The 19,254-nt window shown below is 47.4% G+C and overlaps 1 protein-coding gene across 1 annotated transcript; it reads left to right on the forward strand.

The window, feature by feature from the left end:
* Positions 1-352: 352 nt before the first annotated feature.
* On the forward strand, positions 353-18,108 carry MCM3 (minichromosome maintenance complex component 3). The gene is made up of 17 exons (XM_067752725.1): positions 353-664; positions 1,664-1,776; positions 2,202-2,410; positions 2,881-3,011; positions 5,195-5,433; positions 5,898-6,006; positions 6,694-6,847; positions 7,187-7,318; positions 7,921-8,129; positions 10,120-10,294; positions 10,636-10,762; positions 11,566-11,716; positions 14,153-14,293; positions 14,785-14,888; positions 15,395-15,480; positions 15,910-15,979; positions 17,355-18,108. The coding sequence occupies exons 1-17, from the start codon at positions 587-589 to the stop codon at positions 17,551-17,553; spliced, it is 2,427 nt and encodes an 808-aa protein (XP_067608826.1). The 5' UTR covers positions 353-586; the 3' UTR covers positions 17,554-18,108.
* Positions 18,109-19,254: the final 1,146 nt, after the last annotated feature.

Raw genomic sequence — 19,254 nt, forward strand, 5'->3', positions numbered from 1 at the left:
AAAAACATACCTGATTTGAATATATTTTTAAAACGATTTGCCTTTATGTTTTTGTTTCCCTGCGTTCTAAACCTCCATGCTCTGACGTCTAGTCTACTTTCAGCTCAATCTCCGGGCTGAGTTTCTTTACTCTGCAGCAGGTCAGGAAACCACAACTTGAAAAAAAAAAACCCTTATAAAACATCCGGAAATAAGGGGGAAGACTATGACTCCCAGAATGCAGTGCTCCCAGGTCTCGCCGGCCCTCCGGCTGCCCAATGAACGGGCTCCGCTAGCATCCTCTCGTCCTATTGGTCAGCTTTCCCGTCAGTAAGGGCGGAGCGGAGAGGGCCCCGGATGGCACTTTTCCCGCCACAGCGAGGCGCCGCGCGGAAAACTTGGAGAAGAAGCAGCTCTCGATTGGATACTCTCTATTCTTGCGTAAGAGGATTCAGCCAATCAGAATGTAAATACCCTACACGATACCCCGCCCCTTCCTTAAGGTTACTTTTGTTGGCGGGAAAAGTTGGGAAGTTTTAGCGCTGGGGCAGGGTCAGCCAGGGGCCCTCAGCACGGCTCCGGTGGCAGAAGTTTCCGTGCGGCGAGCATGGCGGGGACCGTGGTGCTGGACGATGTGGAGCTGAGAGAGGCGCAGAGAGACTACCTGGACTTCCTGGACGACGAGGTGAGAGAGGCGCCGGGTCGCGAGACTAGGGCGCTGGGAGCCTTAGGGCCGCGCACGGGCCGAGGGAGGCCGCGGGCCTTCAGGCGGCGGCTGCGGGGCAGCGGCTCGGGACCTTCCGCCCTTATCTCGTAGCTTTCCTAGAGGCGGAGTCAGTGGTTAAAAGCGATCCTGTGACTTTTTCCCAGGTACAAATGGTGGCCGTTCTCGCGAAAGGCAACAGGTTTCCTCCAAGTGCAAACCAGCTGCAAAGACCACGTTGATCACTCCCTGCTCTCTTAACTTGAAGGGAGGGTGAGGGGAAGGACGGCAGGAAAACGGTAGTGACCCGCCGCATTTTAGGGTCCCCAGGTTTTAGTGACCGACTTCCTAACCGGAGATTTGGCCGCAATCTTTTTCCATATCTAGTGGGTTGCGGAGAAAGAGTATTGGTATGCAGATAAAGGGGGTTTTACAGGCAATTTAAGACTGACAGCCGTGGAACGTTGGTAAAAACATCTTGAAGTGTTGATAGTGCTGTTTGTAAATGTAGCTAAGGCTCCCTACTCCTAGGTCCGGATGTAGGAACTCTTTGTATATTATACAGATGATAGGGAAATGAAATATTTTCATTCCATACAAAATTCTGCAAGGAAAAGTCACTTTGATATGCATATTAAAAGTCCGTTTAATTTACACTTTGACAAAGTTTTTATTTGTTGTCCTCGTAGACTTACGAGCTCGTTTTAATTCCCCATTAAAGGTTGAGAAATGACTGCACACAGAAGAGCTGTTGGTGATAATAGGAATAATATGGACCTTGAGGAAGTCATTATAATTCATACACTGGCCTCTTAGGGCGTATTTGGAATCCGAGGCTAGTGAGTGAAAACGTGGGAGAAATTGGGGTTCAGATGTGCCGCAGAGATGGATATATTTTTCTTGCTGTGAGAGCTGCCTCTGTTTAAAAACATCTGATTTTTGAATTTGTGGCTGCTGTGGCATGCGGTGGCTATTTTGCAGGAAGACCAGGGAATTTATCAAAGCAAAGTTCGGGAGCTGATCAGTGACAACCAGTACCGGTTGATTGTCAACGTGAATGACCTGCGTAGGAAAAACGAGAAAAGGGCTAACCGGTGAGTGGTTGGGGGTCTCCAAGGGCACATCCTGGCCCTGAGTGAGAATGGCTCCCCTCTCTTCCCTGGATTGGAACAGGCTTCACAGGAGAGGACCTGGATGAAATGTTTTTGACCCTGAAGCCCTTAGTGTCTCACCAGCTCCTATGTTTTTTACCTCTCTTCCCAAAGTAGGTGGTGGACATTTTCTTCTCAAGAGCTCCTTGTTCCATGTTTAACTGAGTATCATTTCTCCATCGTTGAATTAAAAGTTGGCCCTCAGTTCTGATGTATTGTACTGGGCCTTGTAGGATGGCAGGAGAAAGTAGAAGCTAGATTTTGCCGTCAAAGCTTTGATGATCTGAGAATGTCCACTTCTGTTTTGTGGGTCATTTTTTGAGTTCTGCCCTGTCTGCCTAATGATTCTTTCTCTCGCCCGTCTGCAGCCTCCTGAGCAATGCCTTTGAGGAGCTGGTTGCCTTCCAGCGGGCATTGAAGGATTTTGTGGCCTCCATTGATGCTACATATGCCAAGCAGTATGAGGAGTTCTATATAGGCTTGGAGGGCAGCTTTGGCTCCAAGCATGTCTCTCCCCGGACTCTTACCTCCTGCTTCCTTAGCTGTGTCGTCTGTGTGGAGGGCATTGTCACTAAATGTGAGTGGGCTAAAGTGGGGGACTAAAGGAATGGAGGTGGCATAGGCTTGGGGGGCTGGAAGGCAGGAGAGGTGGAGTAGAGTTGGGGAGCTAATGGCTTCAGAAAGGTGGAGCACTGAAATTACGGGGTGAAACTTGGAGGAGCTCAAGTATTGCACAGTAACTAGGGGGACTTTGAGTGACCACCTGTGCCAGCAGAATGATGAAGTTGGCTGAGAGTGGAGGAGTCGTGGCTCTTGGCAGTCTCCTCATTCTGACCGAGAACTCCTACTACTTCTCAGTCAGGATCAGCTGTACTTGAAGTTTTACTTGGATTATGGTGTTGTTCTAGGTATAAAGGTGAATTAATGACAAGTAGTATTGAAATTGCTCAACTAGTTGGAAGAACACAGTATTTGGAGTCATCGTGGGCTTGCCGGGGTTACATCCTCCTTCTCACTGTCTAGTTGGGTGACTTTCCATTCCTATAGGCTCTCTAGTTCGTCCCAAAGTCGTCCGCAGTGTTCACTACTGTCCTGCTACCAAGAAGACCATAGAGCGACATTATTCTGATCTCACCACCCTGGTGGCCTTTCCATCCAGCTCTGTCTATCCTACCAAGGTGAGGAGAATGAATTGATTGGACCTCTTTAGAGGTTGGGCTCAAAGATGTCTGTTTTAATGCAAGTAATTGGGTAATATCTGAAGTCTTTCTTCTAGATGTGAATAAGATGAAAAGTAAGGATTAATTTGAAGGAAAGATTGATTGCTAGTCAGAGTTTAATATGGAAAGTCCACAATTCTTTTTTTTTTTTAAAGAAAAAATATTCTCTTTAGAAAACTTGGAAAATTATGGAAGAATTGAAAGAAGGAACAAAAGTCATCTAATGTACGTTGATCTTTTAGCAAAGTTATAATATCATATGATTTTGTAATCTACTTAGAGTAATATGGAAAAATACTTCTGCAGTAATGTTACTCTGAAATCTCTGAAATCTCTGCAAATATTTTACTGTGGATTTGAGAGAAGGTTGACATGGAGAATGGCTTTAGTCTTGGTGTTCAGATTGGTCTGCATTGAGGATGGTGCGAAGTCTTCTTAGAGACAAGAGAAGATGACTAATACTGATTACTTGATGTCTGAACACATTTTATCTCTGCGTGTCCCTGCCGTCAAATTTTTTTTTTTTTTTTTGCGGTACGCGGGCCTCTCACTGTTGTGGCCTCTCCCGTTGCGGAGCACAGGCTCCGGATGCGCAGGCTCAGTGGCCATGGCTCACGGGCCCAGCCGCTCCGCGGCACGTGGGATCCTCCCGGACCGGGGCACGAACCCGTGTCCCCTGCATCGGCAGGTGGACTCTCAACCACTGCGCCACCAGGAAGCCCCTGCCATCAAATTTTAATTGAGAGCGACTGTATCCAAAGGATTGTCGGGCACTGAGGAGGACACAGATGTAAAGAAGACCCAGTCCTTGTCTACAGTTTTATCAACTGGTGGAGGAATCGTAACATAAACAAGACTGAGTTTCTTAGAATTGTAACTGAGTCATACTTGAGAACCATTTAGTCTATCTCAGGTGACATGTGAAGCTCAGCGAGCCTCCAGTTAGAACTACTTATGTTCCAGTTAGTGATGGCCCTGAGGACAGGAGCCTGTCTTTTTACTCTCAGGCCAGTTGCATTTCCTCAGTCACCTGGCTCTCTTGTTCATTAAGATCGCTACTTTCTAGAATTTATTCTCCAGGAGTTACTCAGGGGTACTCTGCTGATTGCTGTGGCCAAGCTTCTTTGCTCAGGACCTGAAATACACCAGACCAGGTCTCCTGGAGGTTGTCTAGTGTGGTTCTTAAGAGCATGGGCTTTGGTGGACCGTGGAGAACTTCTTTATCCTCTCCCAGCCTCAGTTTCCTTGTTTGTAAAATGTGGAAAATACCAGCTTTTGGGACTGAGTTGTGATGATTACATGAGATAATTTTGTGAAGTTACAGCACAGTGCCTTGCACATAGTAGGTACTCCACAAGTGATAGCTGCTGTGTTTCTAGAAAATTCAAATGGCAAGGAAGTAAAACTTTGAAATGTTTTTATTGAAGTTTAATATACAGAAAAGCTTACATAAGTGTAAAGCTCAGTGAAATTTTACAAGCTCTGTATAAAGTCAGCATCCAAACCAGGAAACGGCACCTTACTAGTGCTCAGAAGTCCCTCTTGAAGCCACACTGCTCTCGAGATCCTGACATCTAGCAGCTTCGAGTACTTTTCCCTGTTTTTGTATTTTATCTAAATGCTCATCTGTGTTGGGCTTCTTTTGTTCAACATACGTTTTTGAGTTTCATCCATGTGTATAGGTGTACTCCATATATTTTCACTGCTGTGTAGTATTCATTCGTGTGGCTATACCACACTTATTTAACCATTCTGTTGATGGCATTAGGATATTTTCTAGATTTTGGCTATTTGGAATAGTGCTGCTGTGAACATTGTAGTGTGTGGCTTTGGGTGAACGTTGGCGTTGGGTATTACCTAGGAGTAGAAATACCGAGTCATAGCATAGGGGAAGTAAGGATCTCAGTATAGATGTTAATGCAGCCATGGTCCCTTCTGGCTGTAGATCACCCCTTCCATTAGATGGTTTGTAACTAGAACAGACAGGAATGGAAAAAACTGGAGAAGATATTTGGCGTTTATTGTTCCTGGATACTAATCTCGTGCGGTTTATCTACAAATTATATTTGTTTCCTACAACAAACGAGTGTGGCATTCTAAGACATGGTCGAGATGACTGCCTCTCTGTGTGACTTTTCCAGGATGAGGAAAACAATCCCCTTGAGACAGAATATGGCCTTTCTGTCTACAAAGACCACCAGATCATCACCATCCAGGAGATGCCAGAGAAGGCTCCCGCTGGCCAGCTTCCCCGCTCCGTGGACGTCATACTGGATAATGACTTGGTGGACAGAGTGAAGCCCGGTGACCGGGTCCAGGTGGTGGGGACCTACCGCTGCCTTCCTGGAAAGAAGGGAGGCTACACCTCAGGGACCTTCAGGTAGATGGTTCGTCCTGAGGTGTTTGGAATGCTGCTGGCAGAGTACATTCTGGTAGCAGTCTTTCTCCAGTTTGCCATCTTCCCCAGAGTTACATTGGACTGGTGAAACACTCTACCTGCCTGGGAGATAAAACTCGCCATACAGTCTTATGCTAGAAGTGGGAGTTACTGATCACATATTACAGCCTCCTGGCTTACCTGGGGGTTTCTTGCATGTTCCCACCTCCCTCCCATACACTGTCCCAAGCTCTGTGGGTCAGCAGGAGGTAAATTCCCAGGGTGAGGCACCATCAACATATTTGTGTCATAGATGAAGAGAATCAGTGGTTGAATTCGGAACAGCTTTGCTTCTCTGTTTTTTCTTTTCTTTATTTTTTTTCTGATTTGCTGTTCTAGGTTAGGAGCCTAAGAAGGCTTTGGTGTTAGGAATTGAAAATAGCCTCTTACTGTCCTCTCTGTCCCAGGACTGTCCTGATTGCCTGTAACGTGAAGCAGATGAGCAAGGACGTTCAGCCTTCCTTCTCTGCTGAGGACATAGCCAAGATCAAGAAGTTCAGTAAAACCCGTTCCAAGGTGTGGCGTCCTTTGAGGATTTGAGGGTGGGGATGGATTTGTTAGGGTCGTATTTGGGCATGGCCATCTTTGTACTGCATCAGGAGGAAGGTCAAGGCTTTTTCTCGGAAGTATTTGGTGCCAGCTTCTAGTTTTGAGTCAGTAAGCAAAAGGGTGTTTTTGCTGTTTTTCTTTAATATTTCTGTTGTGCTACCTGCTAAGTGAACCTAATACAAATATTAGGAGTTAGAATGTTAGTGTACCAAGGAGTCTATACGGAATACACCAGTGATACATGGTTACTTAAAGATAAAATATGTTATTTTTGTTTTAGTTCTCTAATTTATTTTTCTTTAAAAAATTTCTCCTTTTAAAGACAGAATGTTCTCATTCAGAATTGAACAAAATCTATGCATGTGTGACAGAGGTTACTGCTGAAGCACAATACATAGTCTTATTAAAACTAAAATGTTTTGAGCCTGGAAGCACTTTTTTTCCTAAAGATTAAAGCTCTGAGCAGGTTTTGGAATCCAGGCTTCCTCTGTGTCTGTTCTGATAATGCTCTGATCGGTGTGAAAGTCTTAGAGAAGAAGCTTTTACAGTTAAGAACAGTGTATTTCTTCAACCATCTTCTGTGGGCTGAAGTGAGTTCATCCAACCCCATGGAGGCTCCTTAGGCTTTTCACTCCGTGGTTGTTCTTCCTCCAGGATATCTTTGACCAGCTGGCCAGGTCGCTGGCCCCCAGCATCCATGGGCATGACTATGTCAAAAAGGCAATCCTCTGCTTGCTCTTGGGAGGAGTGGAACGAGACCTAGAGAATGGCAGCCACATCCGTGGGGACATCAATATCCTTCTAATAGGTACGGTGTTGGTTTAGTCTCCTGGTCTCCCCCTGTGGGGTGTGGTTGCAGGAATCTATCATCTGTCAAATTGTGTGTCTGTACCTGGCTGTGTTTCAGTCCCATCAAAGGGCAAAAGTCTAAAATGAATTTTTAAAATTATTTTTATTATTTCTGAGGTTCCTGATTTATAATGTCTAAAATATATTCTTCTGTGAATGGGAAAGGGAAAGGGAAAGAAATAATATTAACAACCTGTTACTATACATTTCTATTGTGTCAAGAGCTGTGCTAGAAAAGCAGCACTTGCTGGGGGGCAAGGGAGTTTCCAAGAGTCACTGCTGCCCCGTCCCATTACAGGAGACCCATCGGTCGCCAAGTCCCAGCTTCTGCGGTACGTACTGTGTACCGCACCTCGGGCCATCCCCACCACCGGCCGGGGCTCGTCTGGAGTGGGTCTCACGGCCGCTGTCACCACAGACCAGGAAACAGGTATGGGTGGAAGGGTCCTTGGCAGAGGTCCAGCAGTGAGATGAGCATAGATGGTTTGAGCTTGCTCCAGGCGCTGGCCTGTATTGGGAAGATACACTTGAGAGGTTAGTGTGGGCCAGATTGGAGAGGACCAAGTATCTGGCAACAATGGGTGAATTATTGAAATGTTTGGGTGGCCCTCTAGTGACAAGAATGTCTCCTGGAAGGCTGTTGGAAAGAGCTGTGAAGGAGCAACTTTTGACATTTGAAGGGAAATAAAGAAGAAGATTGTACTGCTTTATACGTTAGAGGAAGGGATTTGAAGACCAGTGAAAAGAGAACAGAGATCTAGTTGGGAAATGGCTTGAAGATGAGGATAAAGAGAGGAAATCTGTGAAGGAAGTGTGTTGGAGGCTAGCTGCTTAGATATCAAAGTGGGACAAGGAATACTGTTCAGATACAAGCTTCCTCAGGGTTTCCTCTGAGTCTAGGTGCTGACACCTCTTAACTACACTCTCGTTCTCATGTATGGCAGTGCGAGGTGCTTAGGAAGGAGACTGACATCTAGTCCCGTCCCCTACAACCTGGATGGTAGTGTGTGTTTTTCCCTCCCCACCTCCCAGGGGAGCGGCGTCTGGAGGCGGGGGCCATGGTCCTGGCTGACCGAGGTGTGGTTTGCATCGATGAGTTTGACAAGATGTCTGACATGGACCGCACGGCCATCCACGAGGTGATGGAGCAGGGCCGAGTCACCATCGCCAAGGCCGGCATCCACGCTCGGCTCAATGCCCGCTGCAGTGTTCTGGCAGCCGCCAACCCTGTCTACGGCAGGGTGAGTGGAATCAGGCGCTCAACTGTTGTCCTCACCTTCATTTGGTTTTGCTGAGTGACTAGGCTGCAAAGTTTATTCCAGGTGACCTGGGGAGCAACAGGCCACAGACCAAAGTAAGCTTGTCATCTTGTTACTGTCCCTGGTTTAGGGCAGTGGTTCCTCACCCGTTCATCCATGTCAGAATCCCCTGGAAAGTTATTTATTTAAAATAAGTTTTTAAAAATACAAAGAAGAAAACAAAAGTGACCTGCAGCCTCACAACCCAGGTAACCTACACTGACACTGAAATAAAAGTACTGCATGCAGATGGTCGGAGGATTTATGAACAGAGCAGAGAGAGATAATAAGGAAATGAATAGCCTGCCTTCTCTCTCCTGTTCCTTTCCCAAGAGATGACCACTGACGGCTCTTGAGTGTTTCAGGAAACAAAAACTTTAGCATGAAAAGAAAAACAAAAAAACAAAACTTAGCATGTGCCAGTAAATACACTATCTCCTTGTTAAGAATTAATCTATTTATCTTTGTTTTTTAGTATGACTATGATGTGCTTAGGTGTAATCTTTTATATTTATCCAGCTTCGGGTTTGCTGAGGTTAGGGGTTTTGTTTTTGTTTTCTTTTAAGCAGCTGTCTAGTATTCCATTGTATGGACTTATAATAATTTGTTTAACCAGTCTCCAAATGATAGGCATTTGGTGTTTTCCCTTTCCCCTCTGCTATTATGAATGAAACTGTAGTGAACATCCCTTTATGTGCATTTTGTTAAGCATTTGGGAATGAATACTTAGCAATGGAATCATTGGATTAACAGTTACATGCATTTTTATGGTAGAGATTGCCAAATTGCCCTTTTAAAGATTGTACCATTATAATACTATTAACTAATACTTACAGATGCTTTATATTTATTAACTCCTTTCACTCTCACAATAACCTTGTGAGGTAGGTATTATCCTCATTTTACAGATGAGAAAATGAAGGCATAAAAGGTTAAGTAACTCGCTCAAGAGTCACAAACTAGAAAATGGCAGAGAGGATTCGAACCCAGAGCCCATGCTGTGCTCTGACAACTTATGATCCCGCAGTGAATGAGAATACCTGTTTTGCTGGCATTTTTTAAACATACGGGTGCCTAGTCCCCAGCCCAGAGTTTCTGAATCCAAATCTCTGGGTTGGGGCTCTTGGTAGCTATGGTTTAGAAAGGCTCCGTAGGTTAGTTCTAATGCATAGTGTGGGTTGAGAACCATACAGTTTTAGATTAATGGTAACATGTGTTACGTCATTCTGAAGAATTTCTCTGGGGAACGTAGGGAGAAGATGGCAGGTCCTGGAATGTGAACGTGGCCAGAATCGTTAATGTTACCTACGAGGTTGTCAGGCCTCTGACTGACGTGGGGAGGCGTCAGCTCGTAGGCCTGGGAGTTGAAAGATAAGAGTATAGGCGTTCTTGAGTCCCAGGAAAACCTCCCTTGATCCTTAAAACATTATAGTTTATAGATTATCACGCGTTTTTGTTGAGACTTTACCCAGTACCTTCTGAGTAAGGAAGCCAGAGGCTCCAGGTGTTTCTGGCTTAGCCAGCTTGTCATGTCTTCATAATAAGTAGGGAAGAGGGACTCATCTTCCAGAGCTAGTCCTGCCTCTGATTGAGGAGCAGAGTGAAGCTTGGGGAGGAGAAGGCTGGTTTTGAGACCCACAGTCAGTTTGCTAGAGGCAATGGAGCGAGGAGGTGGGGCTCTGTTTACCTGGAAGGAAGGGCGTGGGGCTCTGAGCTTGCTCAGGTCAGCTGAGCGTCAGAGGAGGGCTGCACATAGAGGAAATGAATTCAGTTTCTTAGTAGCCTGGAAATGCTTTACATCTTCACTGCTTATTCGCTTTGCGTTTGAAGGTCTGGTCTTCTGTTCTCACTCACCTAACCGATCCGGCCTCCTTGTTCTTTCTTCGCATTGATGTTGTCTCCACTCTCCTTTTTTCTCGTGTTCCCCACCCAGTACGATCAGTACAAGACCCCCATGGAGAACATCGGGCTGCAGGACTCACTGCTGTCCCGATTCGACCTCCTCTTCATCATGCTGGATCAGATGGATCCCGAGCACGATAGGGAGATCTCAGACCACGTCCTCAGAATGCACCGCTACCGGGCACCTGGCGAGCAGGACGGTGACGGTGAGGCCGGGGGAAGAGGAAACCTGACTGAGGGGAGGGCACCTAGACACAGGCCGCACTCTCAGATCCAGCCTGGCGTTGGTGGGCGTGGTAGCATCTGGGGTGATGTGGAAGGTGCCCTCGCCTCCCTGGTTCCTACGGTGTGTCTCTCGTCCATTTCAGGGTCTGGGAACACCTTTGAGCCTCTTCTGTGGGCCAGGTGGTTCTGCCTCCTTATTTGTGGGGCTCACGTGTCTGCTTCCTTCTGGGTCCTTGCTTTGAGAGTCTTGTATCTCTTCAGAAGAAGCGATTTCCCCTGGGTTCAGCTCTTTCTTATTCTTTCTCCTGACTTGGTTTTCCAGCTATGCCTCTAGGGAGTGCCGTGGATATCCTGGCCACGGAGGATCCCAACTTTAGCCAGGAAGACCAGCAGGACACCCAGATCTACGAGAAGCATGATAGCCTTCTGCATGGGGCCAAGAAAAAGAAGTGAGCGTTCTTCACACCTTTTCCTGGAGGGAACCTGAGATTTGTGTAGAGCATGTTTATATGTGCTGCCCAGGCCAAGATCATGCTTGGGGTCGTAATCATGGGGGCCTGTTTTCTCTTCTGGATCCACAGATGCACCCTTTTTCATGGCCACTTGCCGTGTGAATGTTCGTGGGTGATCAAGCTTAGGTTCTGGTCTTTTCCTAAAATGGAAGGCTTTGACGCCCACCTAACTGATGGTGGGTGTGTCATGTTACCCGTGTACGTGAAGTGTTGCACAAGTCTCGTGGCCATTCGTGGTGAGCTTTTGTTGAAGGGGCGGTAGATCGCAAGCACTGGAAATGTTGCAAGTGGATTTGGATAAAGGAGACTTGTGCTCAGTGCCTGACATGTGAGATCCCATTCCTCTATTTTTGGCCTTGGTGCAGTTGGAAGCATAGTGTAATCTTCAAACCTGTTGGTTTAAGAATGTGGAATTTGGAGTCAGAAAATGAAATTTGAGTCCACTTAAGATTCTCTGAGCCATAGTTTTCCCACTGATAAAATAGGACAGATAACACCTACACTTCGTACCTAAACTACCTACTTCACAAGTAATACCTAAGTAACACCATAGAATTAAATAAAAGTATGTGAGAGGGTCTTGTACATGCTGTGTATGAATGGGGTTTGTGACACTGGGTTCCAGGCTGTAGCTCTGCTCTGTCACGTGACCTTGACTTCCCTGAGGAGGGGCAAGGCTACGACCCCAGGCAGGTGCTGGGCTGTGGCAGGGGAGTGAAATTTGCCGTGTGCGGGTGCAGGGAGAAGATGGTGAGTGCAGCTTTCATGAGGAAATACATCCACGTGGCCAAAATCATCAAGCCCATCCTGACGCAGGAGTCGGCCGCCTACATCGCAGAGGAGTACTCATGCCTGCGCAGCCAGGACAGCATGAGCTCGGACACCGCCAGGGTGAGCCTGCCTGTGGGACAGTGACCGGAGGGTGACCGGAGCCCCTCAGGATGAGGCTGGGGAGGGAGTCCCTGCTCCCTGGGAGCACTGGAAGCATTTTAACTGAGTGATTCCTTACCTTTTTCTTTGTGGCCTGAAGGGCTTCCTGTTACACTGCTGTAATCATTTCCTTTTACAAAGGAAAATGCAATGTGAACCCCAGAGCTAATGTGTTTCTCATGAGTTCAGATGACATTGGCCTCCAGAAGCTGTGATTTATTCAGCAAACATGTGGGACTTCCCTGGTGGTCCAGTGGTTAAGACTCCGCGCTTCCACTGCAGGGGGCACGGGTTCGATCCCTGGTTGGGGAACTAAGATCCTGCGAGCCGTGCCACACGGCCAAAAAAAGAAAAAAACATTCAGCAAACGTGAGCGACTTCTGGGAACTGAATGAGTCTCTGTTCTTACGTGCAGTCCCCCAAGAGCTCAGTCCTGGGCCCGGGAGGCAGAAAGTAGATGAAAAGGTCATATATACCTATAATTATATACCACAGTGTAGTACCCAAAGGGGAATGAATGTGAAAGACAGTTGGAGTGTAGATGCAGAAGCTGTTAATTTTTCCTTTAGACTTTCCAGAAGGGATATGAATGTCAGGGAAGGATTCCCAAAGGGTATGATATTTGGGCTGGACTTCGAAAAAAATTAGGAGTTGCGTAGCCATGATGATCATCCAAGGCTATTTCTAGAAACCTAATACACCTGCCCGTGAATTTATCGAAGTCTTTTGGGGCAGTGTAGTTTATATAGGTAGGATTTCACAGCAGAAAGACCCAAGTCCCAAACCATCGTGATGTGATAGAGACATAGACTCTTGGATTCAGACATGACCCCAGATCATCTATTCCAGACTTACACCCAGACAAGAATTCCATCTTCTGGAATTCCTGCTGGGACTTCCTTGACACCTCCAGTGACAGCATGCCTGCATTGAAATCACTGCATTGAATCACTACATTGAATCACTGCATTGAAATGTTAGAATATTCTTCTATTTATTGAGCTTAAACCTGCTTCTCCATGACTTTTACCCATGGGCCTTAATTTTGTTTTCTGGAGACTGTGTATGACTTATTTTCTTCAGATTAAACAGCCCCCTGTCTTTTTAATTGTTTTTCCTGTCACATGAACATGTTCCAGTGTGTCAAAGGCCCTCTCACTGAATACAATACACTATCTTAGTTGTGGTCTTAGTGGGATTGGTAAATCTCTCAGTTTGGACTCTGTAGTTCTGCTCGTGTAGGCTAGGATTTCATCAGCTTTAGGTTATTCAAGAATTGGAGTTTACGATGGAATGTATAAGCTACATACTCTGGTAGCTTTCTAAATCATTAAAAAAATTGGTGAATTTATTTAAATATGAATGTATTTGTTTTTGAATGTCAGATTGGCTGTAAGTGATCATTTAGAAAACTAGAAAGCAGAAGTGACCAGATACATCCCTGAAGCATCATAGGATGGGGGACGGGAGGTGTGGTGGAAAGACCAGCCCTGGGCTCTGACCCCAGGGCTTCAGTAACGTTTGCAACTTGTGCACATCCTTTCACCTCCCAGGTCGCAGTTTTTCAACCCATAAAATGAGAAGGTTGGATAATGTCAGGGCTGCTTACCTAGGAGGGCACATCAGAATCATCTGAAACTTTTTTTGTTTTGGCTGCACTGCACGGCTTGTGGGATCTTAGTTCCCCGACCAGAGATTGAATCCGTGCCCTAGGCAGTGGAAGTGTGGAGTCCTAACCACTGTACCAACAGGGAATGAATTCTTAAACCAGACATTCTGATCCATTAGACCAGGGATGCCATTCAGACAATAGCATTTTAAAAAGATGAACCCTCCACCACCCCCCACCCCCCCATTTGGGATAACACCCACCCCTTTGGGAACCACTTGATAAGAACATGTCAGAATTGTGCTTCTCCTCTGGACCTAAGTGGGTTTACCCAACTTTAGAAAGTTTGTCCTCAGATAACCTCTCTCACACCCCCATGTAGTATGACATTAGACAAATTATTGGAAGCTCTTTGAGTCCCATTTTCCTCATCTCTAAAGCTGCTCCAGGTTATTAAGGCTGTTGACTGACACAGTGAACATAAAAGCAGGATCCTGGCGCGTTGCAGGCCTGCGGCAAAGGTTCTTCCTCACTTTCCTCTCCAGCTGTAAGATGCTGGATGGTTTTCTTCCCTGTTCACCTCGTTCTCCCTCCCTCAGCCCTCAGTCATGTTTCCTTGGTTGTTTTTATCTTTCTGAATTTTACGTACTTTTTTCTGGCTCCATGGCTTGGTTTTTCCAGAGCTTTTCTGGTGGAGTCTTTCCCTCTCTGTGCGGTGGGAGTGACGGGCATGACCGGCATGCCGTGGGGGGACTTGGATGAGTGGGCCCCTTTGTCTTCTCCCCCAGACGTCTCCAGTGACAGCCCGGACACTGGAAACTCTGATTCGATTGGCCACGGCCCACGCCAAGGCCCGCATGAGCAAGACCGTGGACATGCAGGATGCAGAAGAGGCTGTGGAGCTGGTCCAGTACGCTTACTTCAAGAAGGTGAGCATCCAGGTGCTGGGCCTGAGGCTCCTCTGAATGAATTGTCGGAGCTCGTGCCTCACAGCTGTGCACGGTTGACACCTGTATCTGGGTTGTTGGCGGAAAGCAGCGTCTTTCCACTGGCCTTCCCCTGACTTAATCTCTTTGCTAGCATGGGGGTTGTCTTAAATTTAAACTAAACACCTGATCTATAAAGAAATGAATTGTTTTTCACTTAACCATTACGGGATAGACTTTTTTCCATTCATTTCTGTATTCAGTGAATGCTCCTTGAGCACATACTGTGAGAAGGGTATGGCACCCAGCTTCCAGCAGCTTCAAGCATGGGTCGCAGCCAACCCCTGCCCCTGGTCCTGGACTCAGGAATGAGAGAGTCCAGGTCATCAGACCCAGGGAGTCACTGCTATCGTTGGTGCAGGAAGGACTGTTCTTTACTCAGTCTCTGGCATCTGTGACCCTCCTGCACACCCACGTGTGGCTTGGTGTCCTAGGTTCTCGAGAAGGAGAAGAAACGTAAGAAGCAAAGTGAGGGTGAATCGGAGACAGAAGATGAAGTGGAGAAAAGCCAGGAGGACCAAGAGCAGAAGAGGAAGAGGTCGGATGAGGCACCGAGGAAGGAGATGAAAGACTTAGATTAGGGCTGGGGAGGGGCGGAGGGGGTCAAGGCTGCGGGGAGGGGTGACCAGACCTGTGCTGCAGTGAGTCAGAGTGTGAAGGTGACTCGAGCAGAGAGGGTGACAGCCCCTTTGTCCTCGGTGTGAAGCTTTTGGCCTCTTTCCTGCTAGGGAAGGGCTAAGTAGAGGAGCAGTAACCCGCGCGGAGGCTGTTGAGTCCACATTTCAGAAGTCTTTCCTCCAGGTTATCTTTTCCTCTCACACCTGTGGTTGAATTTATGAGGGTGGGCGACAGAGAAGAGCGTTGGGAAGCAGGGCCTGCTCGTGCTCTAGTCCAGAGACGTTTGGTCTCTTTCAGAAAAGGCAGCAGTTTGTACAGGCCTGGGCCTAGTGTTCCATTTGGACTGTATGTAGATGGTTCTCTGTGGTCAGAGGTGCAGGACGGAGCTCACCAAAGCCCGTCCCTTAACTGCTGTGGGCACTTTAGGAGGAAGACCCGTCACTCGGATGCCAAGGATGGGGACTCCTATGACCCCTACGACTTCAGCGACACGGAGGAGGAGATGCCTCAGGGTAAGCGAGCGGCCCCTAGTGGTACGAGGTGGTCGCTGACTGCTGACCCTTCAGTGCTCTGCCTGTTGCGTTTGCTGGTGGGCTCCCAGTGGGCTCCCCACTTGGGACCCTGTGTCTAAGAGGTCTGTCCACGAGAATCCCAGGAAACTCAGTCAGAACTTTGGAAATAAGCTTTGCCCCCTTGTCTGCTTCCTCCCCGGTGAACTGTGCTCCTTGCCAAGCCTGGTGTGAGCGTCCCAGATCCCATGTGCTGAGGGTCCCCCGTCTGACTTGAGGCCTTTCTCCCTGCCTGCCCTGGCTGGCCCCCGAGGGCCCCAGGAGTGAGTGTTGCAGGCTCATGAGGGCGGGGTTGGAGAGGGGCCTCTGGGCTCTGTGGACATGGCTTCACCTTGTCGTCCTCCCACTCTCTGCCACCCTTTCCCCCTCAAGTGCACACTCCAAAGGCGACAGACTCACAGGAGACCAAGGAGTCCCAGAAGGCGGAGTTGAGTGAATCCAGGTGAGGAGGGAAGACCTCTCCCCGGGATGGTAGGAAAAAAAGCTGTTATCAACGGAGCTCAGAACTAGAGGCCCGAGGGTTTTTAGAACAGTTTCTACTCTGATGACAATTTCAAACTTGAAAAAAGTTGCAAAAATAGTGTAAAGAATTCTTTACACTCTTTACTCAGAATCCCCAGTTGTTTATGTTTTACCATTTGCTTTATAAATAATTCTCTCTGGGAATTTTAAATCAATACCCTTGTGAGTTCAGGAAGAAGGGTCGTAGAGCAAGGACAAGTTGTGTCTCACTGTAACCTTGGGTTCCTCTCAGTAGGAGATATATATATATATTTTTTTTTTTTCTCCTCACTGAACTGTTGTCATTTGTTTTGAGATAAAGAATTTTTACCACTAGAGGTTCAGAAAGTTTTATCTATAAATTTTGTTTCCTGGATTTCAAAGTAAGTCCACGGCTAAGGTTTGCTGTTTTCTTTTAATACCTTAACAGACTCAAACAGTGTCTTCACTGAAAAAAGTTTGAACAAATTGAAAAGTATTTAGGAAAAAACATTAAGATCAAGTATAATTCCATCCCCCAGGACAACCATTGAAGTACATTTTTTTTTTTTTCCTTTTTTTTTTTTGCGGTAAGCGGGCCCCTCACTGTTGTGGCCTCTCCCGTTGCGGAGCACAGGCTCCGGACGCGCAGGCTTAGCGGCCATGGCTCACGGGCCCAGCCGCTCCGCGGCATGTGGGATCTTCCCGGACTGGGGCACGAACCCGTGTCCCCTGCATCAGCAGGCGGACTCTCAACCACTGCGCCACCAGGGAAGCCCCATTGAACTATATCTTAAAGCACTTTCTGAATCAGCACATGGAGATCTCTTTTCAATGACTGCAGGGTTTCCATAGTATGGATGTGTAAATTTTTATTTTTGTTTTCTAATGGTGGACATTTACCCTTCATAAGACTGCTGTTGACAGTAAAACATTCTTAACATTTATCACTGTGCAGTGGTGGGGGAAGAGCTGTGGGGTTAGCTTCTAGGAATGGATTCCTGGGGTCAAAGGAGATGCACTTTAAAATTGTAGTACATGTGACTAACTCGCCTCCCAAAGATGCCATCCAAGTTTGCGTTTCTGCCGATGGTATATGGATGCCAGTTTCGCACATGCTCAGAGGCCTCTGGTTTTTAAAATGCTGTTATTTCTCACTGTGCAGGAAGCTCTGTACTACAACAGCTTAGCTTTAAGGGGGAAGCTTGGGCGTGGAGCAGCCGGGGCAGGCTGTGCAGTTGGAGGATGCCTGTGCTGATGGACCGCAGCATCGATCTGGCCTGAGAGCACGTGGGCCTCTTCCTGCTCCTTCACCCTGTCTCTCCTGTCCTGGGCAGGTTGAAGGCCTTCAAGGCGGCGCTCCTGGAGGTGTTCCAGGAAGCTCACGCACAGTCGGTGGGCATGAGTCGCCTCACAGAATCCATCAATCGGGACAACGAAGAGCCCTTCTCCTCTGCGGAGATCCAGGCTGCGCTGAGCAGGATGCAGGATGACAACCAGGTCATGGTCTCCGAGGGCATCGTCTTCCTCATCTGAGGGCCCTTGTCTGTGGACGGTGGGGTTCGGCCAAGAAAGTTTCTTCCCATTTCCTCCTCCCCCTCCCCCCAGCCTATGCGTTCATTCCCTGAATGTCAGTGTTGAATTGAACTGAAGTGGAGGACGGATGACCAAGCGGAGGCAGTGCTTGGTGGAAGCCTGGGGATGGGTCATGAAAGCTGCTTCAGGGTTAAGAGAAGCAGAAGGTGCGCAGGATGAAGACGATGCATCTTCACTGCAAAAGACTGGACCACACTCCTCACGGCCCCTCCCCAAACAAGCCACACCATTGTTCGCTGTAGGTAACATGACTTCTGAGTATTTTGGGGGGCACAGCTGGTTTCTGTTCATCCTTTCTGTGTTGGCTTTTTATCCCCCCACCCCCGAGCACTTTGGTCTAGAACAGACTTTGGGTGTTTCTGTGCTGATGGAGAGCAGCTCTGAGGCAAGTCCTAAGGCCAAGAAAGCTTGCTTTGCAGTAGCACTAGTTGACTTATACATACTTTAGACTCAAATATCCAAGACGTTGAATAAACTTACCCATTGTGACCTTAATACTGTGTGATTTTATGGACATATTTAATTGTGTTTTTTTTCCTTGAAAGCTCCGCCCTGTGGGATGGGCTGCCCGCGTTTGGCCTGAGTCACCACAAGGTGGCAGCAGGCAACTGCACTCTGGGGGCTAGGCCTTCTCTGGGCAGATTTCTTCCTCAGGGATGCCAGCATTTATTGGTTAAAGCTGCAAACCCAAACAGCCGCAGGAGGCCAGTGAGTGAAAGTCCGGGAGAGTTGACCCTTTGCCAGGCTTTTCTGAGCAGGAATCAAAGCCCCTTCATGGAGAAATAATACCCAATACATCAGATGCCTCAAAATCATGTGAATTCTTGCCCGTTAAGAGATCCCCTTACAGGGGCGTTATGAAACGTTTCTGTTTTTAAAGGTTTTTTTTTGATGTGGACCATTTTTAAAGTCTTTATTGAATCTGTTACAGTGTTGCTTCAGTTTTATGTTTTGTTTTTTTGGCTGAGAGGCATGTGGGATCTTAGCTCCCTGACCAGGGATGGAACCTGTACCCCCTGCCTTGGAAGGCGAAGTCTTAACCCCCAGACCGCCAAGGAAGTCCCTTTATGAAACCTCTTAACACCTGTTGTCCAGCCCTTAGGGTTTGTTAGTTTGTTTGCACAGAAGTTTGTGGAGGGGCCAGGGCAGGACTTCTATCCTCTGTATGGTTTAGGTAGCTTCTGAAGAACTTTTGAGGTTACTTAAATAAAAAGAAAAAAAAAGTGTGACTTGATGACGGGCCTGGGTCACCTGGATTGGAACTGCTCTGAGGAGAGGCTGTGCAGGTTCCCAGCCATAAGATCCGGGAGCTGCTTCCTTGTTGCTGAGGGCAGCCTGTTACCCTGAGGCCATGAGGCAGTAGGTGAGAGTTCAGGGTCATCTTCCTGGTTTTTCCACAGATGTGAAATCCAAGTCCTGTTGGGAGAGCCCTAGAGAGTACAGTCCAAGGAGCGGGCAGTGGTGCCAGCGGAGGAACTGGACGCAATTGCACGCCGGCAGCGAGTCCTGCATTGTGCTGGGTGCAAATGGAGGACCTGATGCTCTGGAGACCTCCAGGCTGGGGGTATATATACGTCTAATGTGTCAGTGAAAAGTTGAAAACTACAAAATATGATTTATATGTCAAAGGAGAGTGCACAC

Source organism: Pseudorca crassidens, chromosome 10, assembly GCF_039906515.1.
Source record: "Pseudorca crassidens isolate mPseCra1 chromosome 10, mPseCra1.hap1, whole genome shotgun sequence".
NCBI classification, from domain to species: Eukaryota; Metazoa; Chordata; class Mammalia; order Artiodactyla; family Delphinidae; genus Pseudorca; species Pseudorca crassidens.

What these genes read in the sequence shown, in the direction of transcription:
- MCM3 (XM_067752725.1), top strand. Translation starts at nt 587, where the DNA reads ATGGCGGGGACCGTGGTGCTGGACGATGTGGAGCTGAGAGAGGCGCAG. An exon ending in GGAGGGCATTGTCACTAAAT is followed by an intron (nt 2,411 to 2,880) that starts GTGAGTGGGCTA and finishes CCATTCCTATAG; the next exon opens with GCTCTCTAGTTCGTCCCAAA. An exon ending in AGTACGCTTACTTCAAGAAG is followed by an intron (nt 14,294 to 14,784) that starts GTGAGCATCCAG and finishes TTGGTGTCCTAG; the next exon opens with GTTCTCGAGAAGGAGAAGAA.